General features: G+C 35.7%; 1 protein-coding gene across 3 annotated transcripts in view; it reads left to right on the top strand.

Moving 5' to 3' along the window:
- Window positions 1-17,325, top strand: part of LOC148950095 (ral GTPase-activating protein subunit alpha-1) — a 246,939-nt gene that overhangs the window by 178,310 nt on the left and 51,304 nt on the right. For all 3 annotated transcript variants that reach the window (XM_089092126.1, XM_089092128.1, XM_089092125.1), the window contains 2 exons: window positions 2,282-2,392; window positions 9,151-9,336. In XM_089092126.1, the coding sequence (XP_088948252.1) occupies window positions 2,282-2,392; window positions 9,151-9,336 (297 nt within the window). The remainder of the gene's footprint in view (window positions 1-2,281; window positions 2,393-9,150; window positions 9,337-17,325) is intronic.

The following is a 17,325-nucleotide window of genomic DNA, read 5'->3' as shown; positions in this document are numbered from 1 at the left end:
TTGTTTTTTATATATGTTGGTGATTTTTTAACAGTTTCTTTTGTTTAGCTGTTTCTCGATTAACAAAGGTTGTCTGTATTTCTGCTCTCTCATATTTCTACCTTTTACGATTAGAATTTGCTCTTATTACAGTAAATGTGTATTTATTGAAAAAAAATAGCTTCAGTCAATAAGTATAGAGGGCCATTTTAAAATTTATAAAGAGAGTTGCAACTAGACCGCTGGTGCTAAGGCTCGCGAAGGGTTGCATCGAATTGGCTTATAGGCCATAGCCGTTGAGCAGAACATGCTACTACCAGTATATTTCACGGGGGGAGACGTATGTGTTCTATTTTATGTTTGACCGTTGTTGTTGAATTAGATCATTCAATAAATCATAAAAAATGAAAAAAATAGTGTTATATGCAAGACGCAACTATGCAACGGATGCCATGGATATGGGTTGGGCGGATCTCTGTATTCATGAAGTTTATGTCTTGATGACTTTCACTAATCAAAACGATAATTTGTGGCTAATGACCGTCGTAAAATAGTCAGCTTATTAATGTAACGACACGGCTTAATAAAATAAACGAATTACAAATACGTGTGGCACTAATTTCTTTGGAGCTTAGCATAAATTATGTAGGGGAGGGGGTTAAAAAGGAAACAGGATTTGTGGGCACTATTTTAGTTTTAGATGGCCTGTGGGAAGTTTTGTTGGCTAACATTCACTGAGGCTTTTTGCCCGCTATGGTCAGCAGTTTGGACCTGGGCTTTAGAAACGGGAATAATATAATCTTCTTATTGCATGAAGTTCTTTTCGACTCGTGATTAGTTAAACTTGAATGATTATGACGTCATTCCTTGTCAATTTTTCTGGAATTCTGTACTCCAGTGATATTTTTATTGATTTTTATAGTTCGTTCCCAATTTTGCCGCTCTAAGGCTACTGTGCAAAAATATAGCTATTTCTACGTGAAGTAGTTAGCCGACATTTTAGGGCATGGAAGCTCACAAACAAAATTGGGCTTTTTTATGTACGATACGTATGTTTTATGTTTGTGTCTATATAGTAGATATATCAGTAAATTTGTATATATATATATATATATATATATATATATATATATATATATATATATATATATATATATATATATATATATATATATATATATATATATATATACATATATGTAGCATTATCTTGTTATTAATAATATTATATTGTTATTGCAAAAAGTCCACTTAGGAATGGTAATCCCAGCCAGTGGCGTTAACTCTCGAGAATATATGGTGGGGGAGCACAATGTATTTTTCAAAATCTAGGGGATCATTTTTTTCAGTTGTTTTTCAGTTATTAAATCTTTTGACGTAATAACTTAAATTAGGTATTTAATCCAAGACCTCACTGCCTTTCTATGACAAACAACTAAACGTTCAAATGGGGATATGTCCATTTATTAAGCAGTGAAAACAGATACAAAAGTCTGGATATTTTGATCGCATATGTAATGATCGTCATCAACAGATATACGATCGTTTATTTGTTCGTAAAGTTATTTTCAATGAAAATACCTAAAAGAAGGGGGGAGGGAACATATCCAGATAGAATATCCTCCCTCCTCCTATTGACGAGCTTGATCCCAGCTTGAGTAATAGTGATATGGGCTGTATATAAACAACTATTCATTTCTTGTCTGTTTTTTTGTGTATTTATCTTTCTGTCACTTCAACTTGGTTTGGTTTTTTTGAGCCGATAGGTTATTTTTGTTCTGCGGGACGGAGGATGTAAAAATAAACTTTGCAAAACGCAACACAATTTTTTTTATATGTATTTTGTTACTTTTGTACGAGTTGGACATTTTTCCTTTTTTTGCGGGGGGGAGGGGGTTAAAGTCCGTTATCCCTCCGAATACGGTGCTGCTCATATATTAGGTAGAAGCATTGACACAATAATTCAGGGTGCTGAACGTGGTCAGGGTGCGGAACGTAGACTTGCACACTGTCGAAACAAAACTGGGGGGCTACACAAATGAGTCTGGCAGACTATCTTCGCCACCATGTAACTGTAGATAAAGTTTTTTTTTTAGTTGCTTTTGAGCTTCCCTCAAATTTTCGTGAAGAAACACTATCTTTAAGATCTCCGGAAAAAAAAAACAGTAAGATAACCAGTAAAAAGGGAGCTCTCGCAAAACAATCTTTTAGGCATAGTCCTAGCGTAGACCATAGTAATCTCAAGTACTATCTCTAAAAAAAATTAGTTGAGGAGCTCTAATAACTAAGTTTCTCTTTACAGTTTCGCGTCAAAAAGGTTGCCCAAATTGCCTGTGATATGCTATATTTGGTCTCAGATCAGGCTTTGACGCTAACCACTCTAGCCCCAAGTATGGCTGGGAAGATAATCGAGGTAAGATAAATAATGAAGAAATAAATGTATTATGAAACAACATGAACCGTTAGCAATGAAAGAAAGCCCAATCGTATAACGGAAAAGATGACTTTTGGGAGTTCAACTGTAAATGGTGAAAGGGCCACCTTTGGACCTCAACTTATTTTAATGATAGCATTTTAAAGTGTAAAAGTTCAAGTACCTTGTTTTCGTATATAAATAACAGCAGACAAGAAAAGAAGCCAAAAATACAAAGAATGTTTTTCCTATGTGGTCTTGGATCCGTTTTCATTGCTGCCCGCTTAGGAGACGAACTGTGTGTCCCTCTCCCCTTCTTCCTCCTTCAGGAGGAGGAAAATCCATAAATGGGATAATTCTTGGAATTTCCGGAAAACACAACGCCTCGTATTGATGAAATAAAACAGGTGGATCTAGTGAACTGTGATCTAGACGAACTGTGTGTCCCTCTCCCCTTCTTCCTCCTTCAGGAGGAGGAAAATCCATAAATGGGATAATTCTTGGAATTTCCGGAAAACACAACGCCTCGTAATTGATGAAATTGAACAGGTGGATCTAGTGTCCAAATCAGGGCCTTGGAGTGAAGGACCTACATATCGCCTTTTGCTCCAACAGAACAAAAATTCAAATTTGAAGGACCCAGCCAAATATGTCCAAGGATAAATTTCAATCTAAACAAGCTGTGCTGTCTACATTATTTTTTTAAGAATGGTGAATTGCTATACCATATTCTACATCGTTATCATGCATCAAAGAATTTACATGTATGCTAATGCCTATTTTTTTTAATCTTGGCTCAATTATAAATACAGTTATAATTAGCTTACATATTACTTTTTCAGTTACATATGCAATTACTACCGCTTTCTTACTTACTTATAATTGCTTATTCAATTACTTCATTAGGAAATAACCTTTAAGTGTGAAACACGTACCTATCGCCTGTTCCTGTACATGTCTGTTAACTTAATAAAATTTTCGGAATGATATCTAGAACGAGGCTAATGGGTAGACAAAATAGCTATGGTCATGAAGCTGAGGCTAAGGGTCTGAGGGCCCTAGTCCAAAACCCCCGGTTAGCTCCCTAAATTTTTTCTTGGAGAAATTTTTAAGGGCCGAAAGCAGGGTCCTCGGGACTCTACCTTAATCAATGTATTTATGTAAGCTTAAATTTGTAAAGCCTCAAGAATTGTTCGATTCTGATCCATGATCAAGCACCATGTGAGAAATATTTACTTTCTGTATTTGGATCAATCAATCTATCAATTTATTGTAAACGAATATAGAACAAATTAAGCAACACAAGAAATAAACTCGTTTAGGGCGAAGTAAGCAAACAAATCAAGGTTTTGAATTTACAAAAGGACGGTCATTTTATCATTTCTAACTGTTACCAAAATAATTTCTGAACAAATCAGAAAGATGCTCAGAATCTCCATACTTATGTAGTAGAGGAGAGGTAGGCTTTAGAGAATATCCTGACTTTAACAAGGTATAATACGCCCAACATTCTGCTAAACTGTATGAACGAGGTACTCCTTTGAAAAGGGCTGTTGAAATCCTGGGATATTGCTTAAGGTACTAGCCACAGGTTTATGGCTAACATAGCAATTCTAACCCAATGTTTGTTTGACATGGCTTCAAAAGAAAACCATGCATGCCAATTTTGATGGAAATGACACATATACTTGATGCGTTTTGATTTATATAGTCTAATCAGCTTTATTCACAAACTGATCTTTGCACTATTTGATAGAGGTGCTACATATTTTAACTTGTGAAGTAGGGGACGCGGTTCAGTTTTTGGCCCTACAACCCTGTACACCAAAATCTGGTTACAATTCTGATTTCGAAAAGTTATAACATTTCCACATTTCTACTAGAATTAACCGATAAAAAGTCTTTATTTTTAAACAGGCTATTTGTAGAATTACCAACCCTTGTCCGGGAAGTTGCATGCAAGAATCTGGGTAACATTGCAATTTAGCCTGTATTGGTAAAAAAAAGACTTTAAAACTCTTAAATACTAACTTCTATGTAAATTCAACAGCATGTTTAAACTATGTATTAGATGTGTTTTGATTTGGAACAGCTCAAATCTTATTATATCTTGTTATAAATATTTCCAATCTGTATTATTGTCGGTCTGTATTATTTTTTTAATTGATATAAATACTTATTATATATTATAAATTATAAATATTTATAAATTACATCTTATATTATTAAATCCTATTCTATTTTCATAATTCAAAAGAGATGAAACGTGTCTATGTTTATAAAGTTGGGGAATATTGAATTACCATTAGTTTTATCTGTGTGAAATGTGACAAGTTGGAAAAAAGGTTGATTTTTTAAACTTGTGAATGCTAGATGCACGGTCTTAAAATGTTGAAGAAACAAAAGAATCATCTTCCTCTTTTGAATTATCTGTTGACACAAAGTGAGCAATCTTATATCCAAACAAAAATATAGCAATCTTTGTTTGGATTTGTTGACGAAAGTGTTGCTGGACCAATATTTGTTTTTCTTGTTTTGAGAGCCATTCTTTAGGATAAAGAAGAAATCCATAAACAATGAGCCGTTGAAGCCTGCTAGCACCTGGATCGTAAAGTCCGATGATATAATTTATCTCGGTTATAGGCTCCTTGTCTGTAAGTGCCTTAATTCCAGATTTCAAGTTAATATAGACATTATAGCACAAAAAGTAGGTGGGGCTCAGCAAGTGATGGAGGACGCCTCTGGAAATCCATCCTCTGCCCTCCTGGCCTGAAATTACTCTTCCCATAAATTTGAAGTACCTTAAATGTTCGAGAAAGAGAACAAATTTCCGAAAACTATCATTCTCATTTGGGACAGAGCACTTGACACATAAATATCAAAGCCGTTAGGTGAAAAAAAACTAAATGTGTGTCTGTCTTGCAACTGAAAAGTCGGTGATGGGAGATTATCTGGTGTGACAAAGGCCAATTTGATGCCTCCAGTCATCTATATTGAAAGTTGTTGAATGATTCTCCCTCAAACAGGGCTTAGCATGCCTACTGTTCTGCTAGAAACGTGGCGTTGAGAGGGAAAGGATTGTTTGGGGAACCACAGACCCACTTTGCGGGTCGAATCATGCAGATTAAAAATCAGGGCACTTCATTTTGAAGAAGGTACAGCGCACCTACGTTTGCACTTAAAAATCATAGATTGAAGTATGTCAGGATCCTGGCTAAAAAATAAGTGTAACATAACTACTATTCTGTTAAAAAGTAGGTATTGCAAGCCGTGGGGAAGGGGTGTTGAATGTGGGGAGGTCTCGCTTTCTTCCTTAATCGACAGAGATTGAAAATACTTGTATGATCCGCTTCAAAGAGGGTGCTACACAACCACTCTTCTGCTAAAAATCTGAAGGTGAGAAAGAGAAAGGTGTTTGAGGGGCCACGTCCCAACGTTTTGCCTTAAAACATGCAGATTGAGAATCATTTTAGGCCTACATTTTCGACTTTAGCGTGTAGCTAATGGGGATATTGGACTTATGGCCATTCATTAGTCATGCTGATTGAAAATCCTTGTGTTACTCCAGTTCAAACAAGACGCAACACGCCTACCCTTTTACTAGAACTTTGGCACTGGGAAGGACCTGGATACCATGCATGGGTCATCGCCCTACTTTATACCTTTACTAATATAGATTAAAATCATTATGTGATTTCACTTCAATCACGCTTGATTTCAGAAACAAAGTACAACATTCCTTGCTTTCTGCTAAAGAAATTAGCAGTAAGACGAATGGGGGTGTTGAATAGGCAAAGGGTTTTGTTCCTCTGTCAATAGAGATTGAAAATATTTGTATGATTCAATTCAAAGAGAGTGCAATATACATACTTTTCTGATAAAAATCTGGCGGTGAGAAGGAGAAGGGTGTCTAAGGGGCCATGGGTCCACTTTGTGCCTCCAGTCATATGGACTGAAAATATTGCGCGTTTTTTATTTAAATAAGGTGTAACGTGCTTACCTTAGTGCTAAAAAACTGGTGGGGATATTGGATCTATGGCCTTTCTTCAATTGGAGAAGGCCTGGAAATCATGCATGGGTCATTGCCCCACTTTATACCTCCACTAATAAAGATTTAAATCCTTAAATGATTCTACTTTGATCATGCGTGATTTTATAACCAAAATGTAAAATTCCGGGGTTCCTATGAAAAATTCATCATCTGGCCCACTGGCCAACTCTGTGCTTCCTAATAATATTAATTGAAAATGGATGTATCTTCCCCGGTTCAAACAGATGCAGAATTCCTAGCTTTTACTTAAAAGGTATCCTCTGGTCCACTCTGACCCCTCAATCATACTAACGATAAATCATTGCGTTATTCTGGTTCAAAATAGTGCAATGCGCCTAGCTTTTTGTCAAAATTTTCGTATGGCAGGGTCTGTTTGGGGGTAACAAAGGGTTAAGAACCCACCTTTTGTATCCAGTTTGTTTTTGCAACCAATCAGGTCTCGGCTGGTTTTTGAGGACGGTTATTTTCCTTTTTTCTGGTGCACAGCTTATGAACGAATTTTTATTCATAAAAACTGATAAAACATACATTAATCAGGCATTGACTCGAGACAAAAAGGAATTTGTGTCTCTCTTGGAAAGGAACAAAGAGAAACCTCGAGTTTCCTTAGCAATCCTTGGAAAATTTCTTTGGAAATTTATTGAGAAAATTTAAGACGCATATGTGATACCATTCTTCTGTCTTATGTCCCGAACACATAAATTTGAATAGCGAATTTAACCAAAATCACGAATAGAAATGGCTTATAAAAGTTGATGGTAGCACTTTTGGACTAACAGAAAAATGGTTTATTTGGATCTTTAGATTATTTTTTCATTTATTATTCTAAGAAATTTTCATCACAATTGAAACCCTTGCACGTCTTACGTACTTCCATATTTCAATCTACCTGTAATTTGAAACTTCTGCCTGCTTTTACCTTCTAGAACGTGAGCTTTCCGCTCCAAAGCAGGAACATGGCTCAAAGAAACGAAAGGTTGGTGGAACAACCTCATATAATCCTCGATAACGTAAATTAAAAATCCACTTCAGCTCACACATTCTGGGCTCTGGCTGAAGGATAAGCGAAAACCATCCTTTTTGGCTCCAGGCTTGAAATTATACCAATCTTTCTAAAATGTAATACCGTATTCATCAATCATACCAGATGTCCACAGTTTCTGTAAAAACTCCGAGGATTAGACCCTTACCATTTTCTCGCAATTAACTGAAATCTGCGGTATTGAAAAAAAAAAGAAGGAAAACAGGACAAAACCGAAGTGTTGCTGCTGCAAAAGAATTATATATGATTCATACAACATTTATCTTTCTATTTTCCTCAAGGAAAAGAAAGTGTTAGAATAGAGTCATCAGCAGTAATCTACACTTATAAATAACAAGGAAACATAGACAAAGAATTAATGTGTTATTACGTTGAATCAAATTAACGCACTCAAAGAAACAAACTTTCGACCTGAAATAAACAATAACAAATTTTTAAACCCTCTGGTCACTCATAACTTATAAATTCCTGAAAACTTCATATAATTTCCTTAAAAAGAATATCTTTTCGCTAGGTCTTATTTTGAATTATGAGTCTACCTGTTTCTATTTGAATTTATTTCAATTATTCTTTAGAAACTAGCCTTGAGGGCCAGAACTTTTCTGAAGCAAGTGAAAGTAAAATAAGAATGCAAGCGTCAAAAGGCTCCTAAGTGAGACGGCATCAGAATATTTTTTTTTTCCAGAAAAAGGGTGCTAAAGCTCAAAAAGTATATTTTTGGGCCTATTAAAAGAGTTGATTGAAACCTTTCTATAAGGAATGTACTTGTTACCGCTGGGATACCATTTCACAGGTATATTGTTACTGCATTTTTTTTCATCAGTTATCGGTAGTTTGGGGGTATTTTGTAGTTGTCGGTAAATGATTCACTGAGAACATCTACTTTGGGGCAGTTAAAAACAAGATGAGAGTATTGTTTGCATAGAAATCGGGCATTTTCCATATCTCCTGTGCGCTTACTCTGCAAGTACATATTTATTGGACTTTAGTTTATTCAAATTATCAAGGGTACGAAAATGCAATTTGGCTATGTCAATAGGTTAAGTGGAAAATTGCATAGCCATATGCGTCTTTGTAAATTAGGGAAAATCGGGAATTCAGTTTTAATGAAAAAGACTTCCAGTTTTATTCAGTCTTAATTCAGTTTTAATGAAAAAGACTTCCACATGCAGTTTTATTCAGCACTATTCAGTTTTAGTTCAGTTTTAATGAAAGAGACTTCCACATGCAGTTATATGGCTTTTGTTATCAGCAGATGGCCAATTTAGAACAAGGAACGGGGTTGTGAAAAATTAACAAAAAATAAGATAAAAACAATTGGCGCCAGACAGCTTCAGAAGATTTAGCTTTCCTTTGAATATGTAGTGTTTTTTAAGTCAACTGATTGTTAGTATTTGAATGTCTACTAACGAAAAGTGTTATCAAATTGAAATATTTAGTTTGTTTATTTGTTTTCTCAGTTCATCGTGCCAACATCGACGAAAATATGACACAGCTTTAACAACTTCATAATTTTGATACAACCAAAAGATAAATCTTAGAAAATCGCGACTGGGTCCAGGGAGTAAAAACATTTATTTTGTTGTCCTTTATCCTTTTAAGCCTAAACCATGTTTTAGGTTTCGGTAACTGGTAGATTACCCTGGCTTGAATTTTCGATTCTAGGAAATATCTGCTACCTTGGCAAACCTAGTCGCCGATATAGAAAATGGTATTGTTGATGAAGAGAAGCGTTTGCTCATTTCTTTAGAGTTGTGCCTTGCAGAATGGTGCATGAAACTGCCACACAATTTTCTTCTTCAATCCTGGCCTGAAGACGGATCTACCTCTCTTTTGGACACTGTACTTCAAGTATGTTCCTAAAACATTAATAAGTGACTGTGAAAAAAATTGAGTATACATAGACCATAAAGTTTAAGATCAATCTTTTTTTTTCTAAGTTCTTCGAAACTTGGGTACAATGGGTAGATGCCAGTAATTTTAAATTGAACGTTTTAAAAACTAAGGCGCGAGAACGCGAGTTATTATTATTTGATTCAATAAAAATGTAAAGTTAAAACATCTTAAACCTAAGTATGGTGTTAAAACAATTATTTTTGATAATCCGTGTACAATTTACTTATTGAATAGCTTTTTTTTATTTTATTTTTCTTTTAAATTTTATATTGAGGACATATCAAGATAAGAAACTATTTCTTGCTCTGAATTTTGGAGCCAATTCTGAAAAAAAAACAATAATAATACTTTCATGTGTGAATTCATTAAAAAATGAAAAATGATTTCAGTTCTTACTTTTTATCATTTTTAACTTTTACTTTTTAACCAAAAATTAATGGTGCAAAAGTGGCATAGCAATAGTTGTTAGGAGACATTAGTATACTCCTTTTTTTTCAACCTTTTTGAAACGTAGTCGCAAAGACGAGTAAGTGGGGTAGTTGAGAAAGGCTAAATGGGGGGGGGGGGATTCTGATGGGACTTAGAAACTTTGGTAAAATGTGTTCGTCACGGTTTTAGTGATGAGGGATTTGGTAAAGAGCAGGCAAATGCACTCTTTGTCTTTTAGGGTGGTAAGACATAAGGATTTAAGGAGGTAGGGGGATGTTACACTTCTTGTATATATCCAAATATATGACAGTGTTATTTTATAATACAATATATTATTATACTCCGGACACTCCTATAGTTGCTAAAATATAGCCACTATTTATTTAGCTTTCTCTCTTTTTTTTAATACAGCTAAACAATTGTATAGGAGATCAAGAAGATGCTTATATGTATCTCATAAGCAACCAGGAAACTGATTTTACTTAAGATTTATGTTCCCTATGGAATTAGTGGTACGTTATTTTTCTGCTGTCCTACGTTCCTAGTTCCTGCTGTCCTACGTTCCTAGTTCCTGCTGTCCTACGTTGCGACCACGCTAAGATTCGGTTCTATCCATCTACCAAAATAAATTTTTGAAATCTGGTGCACAGAAATTTTTGGGTGCAAAACACGTTATAAGTTGGTCAAAAATATTTAAAAAGGGGACAATTTTCAGATTATTTAAGCAGGTTTAGATGCTTCTCTGAGGAAAAGTGTAAATGGTATTATAGGTTTGGCTCAATGAATGGATAGGCTTGAAGATTATGAATCCAGCAATGTAAATATTCCTCCTTTTGGTGAAAGTTACTCCTGCTGGCTTGTTGCAAAATCGCGTGTTTCGGAGGAAACATATACCTGTAGCATCTATGGTAGACTATGATTGTTATATCCAAGAAGGTGTGGGCGCTTAGGAGCTGACGGCCAGCTTTCCACCTCGCTTTTGGACATGCTTTAACTATGCTTCTAAAATTTCAGATTAATGGTCGTAAAAATGTATACTTTCTAAATTTATTGAAAAGGTGGTGGCAAAGTGGTTGATGCCGATCAGTATATCCGATTAACAATAAGTCTGACTTTTTGGGAATGGAATGATTGCATAAGAGGTTATTTAGGGTTCAAAGCGGAGTCATTTATGCACTGGGGTATAAGTCAAAAAGTGTTTTCACTTAATGCTGTTTTCGGGAAATTGCTTTCGAGAATAGTTCGGCTTAGGAGGAGAAAGCTGTTTTGGCTCATGGGGGTTTGTGCTGTGTTATTTTAATAGAATTAGTGTAGCTGGTCATCTTTTGCAAGTGGAGTGAATTTTCTTTGGAAAATCGAAAATTATTCAGCAAATATAAAATATCCACTATGTTCTAAAATGAATCATATCAGACTTATCTTAGTTTAAATTGACGGTTACCATTAAAAAGAAGCAGGAAATAATGGAATCATTTTTAGTCCATCTCAAAGAGTTTCTATTAAGAATATCAGAGTTTCTTCCCTCAGTTTTTTGTTTTTTGTTTTGTTTTTTGTTGTTATTTTTTATAAAATGAGCATAAATTAACTCTAAATTAGTATCAGGGACGTACGCAGGGGGGGGGGGCTCCAGGCCTCCCCCCCCCCGATATCTCACGATTTTTTTTATTTTCCTATAATTTTCTGATTTTTTTCACAGAATAATGGGTTTGAACGATTTGGTCCCCCTCCCGAAACAAATTCCTGCGTACATGCCTGATTAGTATACACAAATATGTCAAGCTTCGAGCTTGCTTAACAAGAATTAGTTACTAATTATCCTTTTTGTGACTAATTAGAATTAGTGATTAAGAAATAATGACTAACTTATTACCACTTGAAAACGCTTATTTTACGCAAATAAGCGTTAAAGTAATACAAAATTTTACTGCTAATTGCTATTGTATCAAACTTACCGAAAATAACACCGAGAACCCTGATAAAATCGGCAGAACATACCAATGTACATCACCAATGTACATACATCACCAATGTACAATGTACATCACCAATATACAATGTACATACATCACCAATGTACAATGTACATCACCAATATACAATGTAAACCACGTCAACTAGGAATGAAATATCACTGTAAAGCTTTACATCATCCTTAAACAAGCTAATCGTACTACGTCGAGTTACCTGAGTCAAATCAGTAATGGATATACAGAATAAAACTGGTCCAAAGCAGCTGCCTTGGGGGACTCCACTCAAAAACTACTCTCCGCTACACTAAAAACAAAAGAGAAAGGAAATCTAGCGAATATCTAAAGATAATTAATATGCTTTATTAGTTTCATATTTTTATTTAATGTAGAATAATGAGTAAAACAAAATCATAAATCTAAAGGTAATAAATTTTGCTCCTTCTTTTTAAACCGAAATATTGTAAATTTCAATGAATTTGACAAGAATTTAGGCCACCAAGACATAGAATTTCCCAAAAAAAATTCAAGATGCTGATCCAATTTTGAACAAGGGATTTAAAGCGGACTATTTTCTCTACAATCATTCTATTTTCTTTTTCAAGTGCTCAATTCAATTCTCAGAACTATTTTCCACATAGTTCTTTTTTCTCTCTGTAATTTTTGGTGATTTGTCCAGCTGATGCATATTCTGTGGTGTCTTTTGGTGTGTGATGCTTTTTGCTCAGTGTCTTCTTTTCCTGTTTTACGTCTGTATCTTGACACAGTACATCTCTTCCTTTCTTCAATGTGTAATAGTTTTTGGCCGAAGCTATTAATCTTCCCTTTTCTTCGTTTTTTTCAATGCAATTTGACTGGTTTTCCTGTCTTTTAGTTTATTTTCCGAAATTTCTTCTTGCATTTTCCACTCATCATCTGAGTCTGTTAAAAGTATCATCTTTAGTTTCACAAGCGGCATCTGTGTCAAAGTCACATTCAAACTTCAAATTCAACAGCCTATGTGATGCTCGTGTATTATAACGTTTGGTAGAATTCATAACAAGTTCAAACGCACTAGCCATTTCACTGTCTAATGTTTCACAAAATTAAAATTACAAGTCGCTTTTGACAATAAGCCTATTTTATAACTGAGTTGTATCAATGAGGATTCTTGAGGCACAGCAGACTTTTAGATGTTAACCAATTGCAGCGACAGTATAATATAATGCCATTTAACATCTTCTACCAGCTTCTCTGACAGGGGGAAATTTTGTTGGTTACTGTTGAATGTTAATTTTCCTTTGATTTTTTAATGTTTGGAAAAACTAATAAATTTTGTTGGTTACTGTTGAATGTTAATTTTCCTTTGATTTTTTAATGTTTGGAAAAACTAATATTTTTTTATTATAGGAACTATTAAAAAACTGATTGCAAAGTACATTAAAATTCAAGGCAGATTAAAACTTTTGGCTACTACAGATATGTCAACTAGAATTACCATTTTTGGTGCCAGATTGCACTTTATGACGGTCTCTTATACACTTTGCGACGGTGTAGACGAGAAGGTAACCACTCGATGGGACTTGTAAATGCTCCTTCTAAGTACAAACCTACAAAATGCACGCTTAAATGGTCATCAGTTTTAAGAAAATAATACTTAAAATCTTTTCGTTTTTATGAGACTTTTTGAGACTTTATAGACAGCAATTTTTAACAAAATACACCCTTTTAAAAATCTGGACACAAATAGTAGTGTTTAATTTAGTTTCATACTTCCTCTAGTTGACCTGAAATGGAAAACTTGATACCATTCGCCATAAAATCTGTTTACTTTCTTTGATTGCTTGGATACACTCATGCTATTTTGATTTGGTTAAACTTTAAGAGCAGAAGTAGCCCCAAAAGTTTGAACATAATACCTTCAGTCGTTCTTGGGATACTGCTGGGATGCCTTATTGGGAATTAGCATTAACACAGTGCATTTTGATTTAATCTTAAGGCAACATTTAGTTTTAAACATAATGGGAAAATGGGAGGGTGGGCGTGGGAGGGGGATTAGTTGCCCTCCAATCACTTTCGACTATTAAAAAGGGCACCAACCCTTTCTATTTTCAATCGAATGAGCCCTTTTTGAAGTTCCCACGACAACTTCTTCGTTACGAAGTGCCCTGGTCTAAACAACCACAACAACAAAAAATAATACATCATACCCACATCGATCTTTATTATAAAAACGTCAAGCCTTCCAATCACTTTCGACTGTTAAAAAGGGCACTAGGCCTTTCGATTTCCAATCGAATGAACCCTTTTTGAAACGATAATGCTTTCTATAAACACCTTATATGCCCCCAGGGCATAAATTACAACCCTTACCCTAAGGACTCTTAGGGTAATTGTCATCCTATAAGACATAATTTCCAGTAGTTTCAACTACGTTAAACAAAATGGCTATCTCAAAATTTTGATTGGATGCATTTGGGAAATGGTGGGCGTGAGAGGGGCGTTAGTCGCTCTCCAATCACTTTCAACTATTAAAAATGAAACTAGTCCTTTCAATTTCCATTCAAATGAGCCCTTTTGAACTTTCTACGACAACGCTCAATAAAAACCTTATATGCCCCCAGGCTATAACTCACAACTTTTGCACTGTGGGCTGGGGGAGGGGGCTGTCATTCTCAAAGACCAACTTCCTACTACGATGAACAAAATGACTATCTGAAAATTTTGATAAGATGTGTTTTGAGGAATGGCGGGCGTGAGAGGGATTAGTTAGCCTCCAATCACTTTCGACTATCAAAAAGAATACTAGCCACCTCGGTTTCCTATGGAACGAGTTTCTTTTAAAGTTTTACGAAAACACCGACTATAAAAACCTTATATACCCCCAGGGCATAATTTAAAATCTTTGCCCTTGGGGCTCTGGGGGGTTTGTCATCCTTAAATACATAATTTCAAGAACTTTCAACTGAGTTGAATAAAATGGCTATCTCTAAACTTGGATTGAATGTTTTTTGGGGAAATGGTGGGCGTGAGAGGGGGCTAATTATTCTCCACTCACTTTCGACTATTAAAAAGGGCAATTTCAATTTCCAATCAAATGAGCCCAATTTGAAATTTCTATAAAAACTTTCTATATATGCCCCCAGGGCATAACTTACAACCCTTGCACTGGGGGCTCTGAGGGGGTTATCATCTTAAAAAAACTAATTTCCAGAACTTTCAATTACGTTGAACAAAATGGATATCTCAAAATTTTGATTGGATGTGTTGGGGAAAACGGTGGACGTGATAGGGGCGTTAGTCGCTCTCCAATCACTTTCAACTATTAAAAAAGACACTTGTCTTTTCAATTTTCAATTGAATGAGCCCTTTTGAAGTTTCTACGACAACGCTTTCAATAAAAGCCTCATATGTCCCCAGGGCATAACTTACAACCCTTGCCGTGAAGGCTGTGGGGGGGAGGGGTTGTTATTCTTAAATATCTGATTTCCAAAACTTTCGAATACGTTTGGGGAAAAGGTGGGCGTGAGAGGGGGATTAGTTGCCCTCAAATCACTTTCGAGACTATTAAAAAGGGCACTAGTCCTTTGAATTTCCAATCCAATCAGCTCTTTTGCAAGTATATACGACACATATTTCAATAAAGACTTATATGTCCTTAGAGGATAACTTTTAATCGTTGCCCTGAAGACTGTGGGGGGAGTGTGCTGCTCAAAGATATAGTTTCTTGAAGTCTCGACTACGTGAAACAAAATGGCGATCTCAATATTTCGATTGGATGTGTTTGGGGAAATGGTGGGCGTCGAAGGAGTGTTATTTGCCTTCCAATCACTTTCGACTATTAAAAAGGGCACTAGCCATTTCAATTTCCAATCGAATGAGCCCTTTTTGAAGTTTTTACGACAACGCTTTCTATAAAAACCTTATAGACCAGGGCATAACTTACGACCCTTGCCCTGAGGGCTGTGGGGGTTTGTCATCCTCAAATACCTAATTTCCAGAACTTAAAACTACGTTGAATAAAATGACCATCTCAAAATTTTGATTGGATGCGTTTGGAGAAAAGGTGGGCGTGAGAGGGGGGTTAGTGGAACCCCAATCACTTTCGACTATTTAGAGGAGCATCATCCCATTCAATTTCCTACCGAATGAGCTTGTTTTGAAGTTTCTGTGACGACGTTTTATAGAACAACCCTACATGACCTAAGGTCAGAACGTAACACACTTGTCTTAAGGGTTTTGGGGGAGTGACCTTTTCAAAGACATATTTTGTTACTGCAAATTAACTACGCTGAATAAAATGGATATCTAAAAATTTTGACTTGATGTGTTTCGGGAAATGGTGGGCGTGTAAGGGGTGTTTGTTGCCCTCCAATCCCTTTTGAATATTAAAAAGGGCACCAGCCACCCAATTTCCAATTGAATGAGCCCTTTTCGAAATTTCTACAACAACTTCTTTGATAGGAAAAGACCTGGTCTAAAGGAAGAAAATAATAAATAATACATTGTGCCAACATCGTTCTTATATGCCCCCTGGACATAACTTAAAATCCTTGCCCTGAGGGTTGTGGGGGAGTGACCTCCTCAAAAATATATTTTCTGTCTGGAAATCAACTACGCTGAACAAAATTGCTGTCTCAAAATTTTGATTGGATGTGTTTGGGGGAATGAGGGGCAGGGGGGGGGGGCTAGTTGCCCTCCAATCACTTTCGACTATTAAAAAGGGCACAAGCCATTCCAATATCCAAGCGAATGAGCCCTTTTCGAAGTTTCTACGACACGTCCTTCGATACGAAGTGGCCTGGCATGGAAAAAGAAAAAGAAAAAAAGATAATAATAATACATTGCGCCAACATCGTTCTTTACTTTGGCAGCGCTGTTGCGCTGCCTATGATTTTCATTGAACAATACTGGAAAAAAATCCCAAAGTACAATTTTTGTGTGCCAGATGGCACTTAAAGTTTGCGTTATCGAGTCGAATTTTTAAAAAGCTACTAGATTTAAAAGTTTTTAAATCTAGATTTAAGTCTCTCTGCAACGTTGCCTGCGCACTAGTTCTAGTGGCTGCCATGGAGATTGGATTTGTACTAGCGGCCCTAGTTTCTTGCTCTTACTTAGATTTTGAAAAATACCTTTTTTGTGCCTTTTCATCGGAGAAGAATCTTTTTTGGTATTTTTATGCTCCTGACCAATAGAAAAAGCTCAGCAAATGGTATTTTCTTTATTCTTAAAAGTTGTCATTTTTCTCAATACGAGCCTGGGTGTAGCTAGCAGAAGGAGAGGGGGACGAGGATAGCATTGCTACCTAGAACTCATTTCCCTCAGAAAAAAAATACCCGAATATAAACTTGTTATGGGTGATATGCCCGGTGTACACATTTAAAATCGATGTCGAAATGGTTGCTATTTCTTTGTTGTTTTTTTTGTTTGTTTTTTTTTCGGGAAACAAAAAGTCATAATCGAAAAATATTGGTTTTTACCGAAAGTTTGGTATTCAAAGCCCAGAGGCAAATCATCCCATGAACGCAGAATTTCAAACTTTTTATGTTTACACTGTGAACTAAAAGTA

This window comes from Artemia sp. Qi Xiang Cuo, chromosome 7 (assembly GCF_049724085.1).
Source record: "Artemia sp. Qi Xiang Cuo chromosome 7, ASM4972408v1, whole genome shotgun sequence".
Taxonomy (NCBI): domain Eukaryota; kingdom Metazoa; phylum Arthropoda; class Branchiopoda; order Anostraca; family Artemiidae; genus Artemia; species Artemia sp. Qi Xiang Cuo.
The sequence above is the reverse complement of the archived record's forward strand: the minus strand, read 5'-3'. Positions and strand labels throughout refer to the sequence as shown.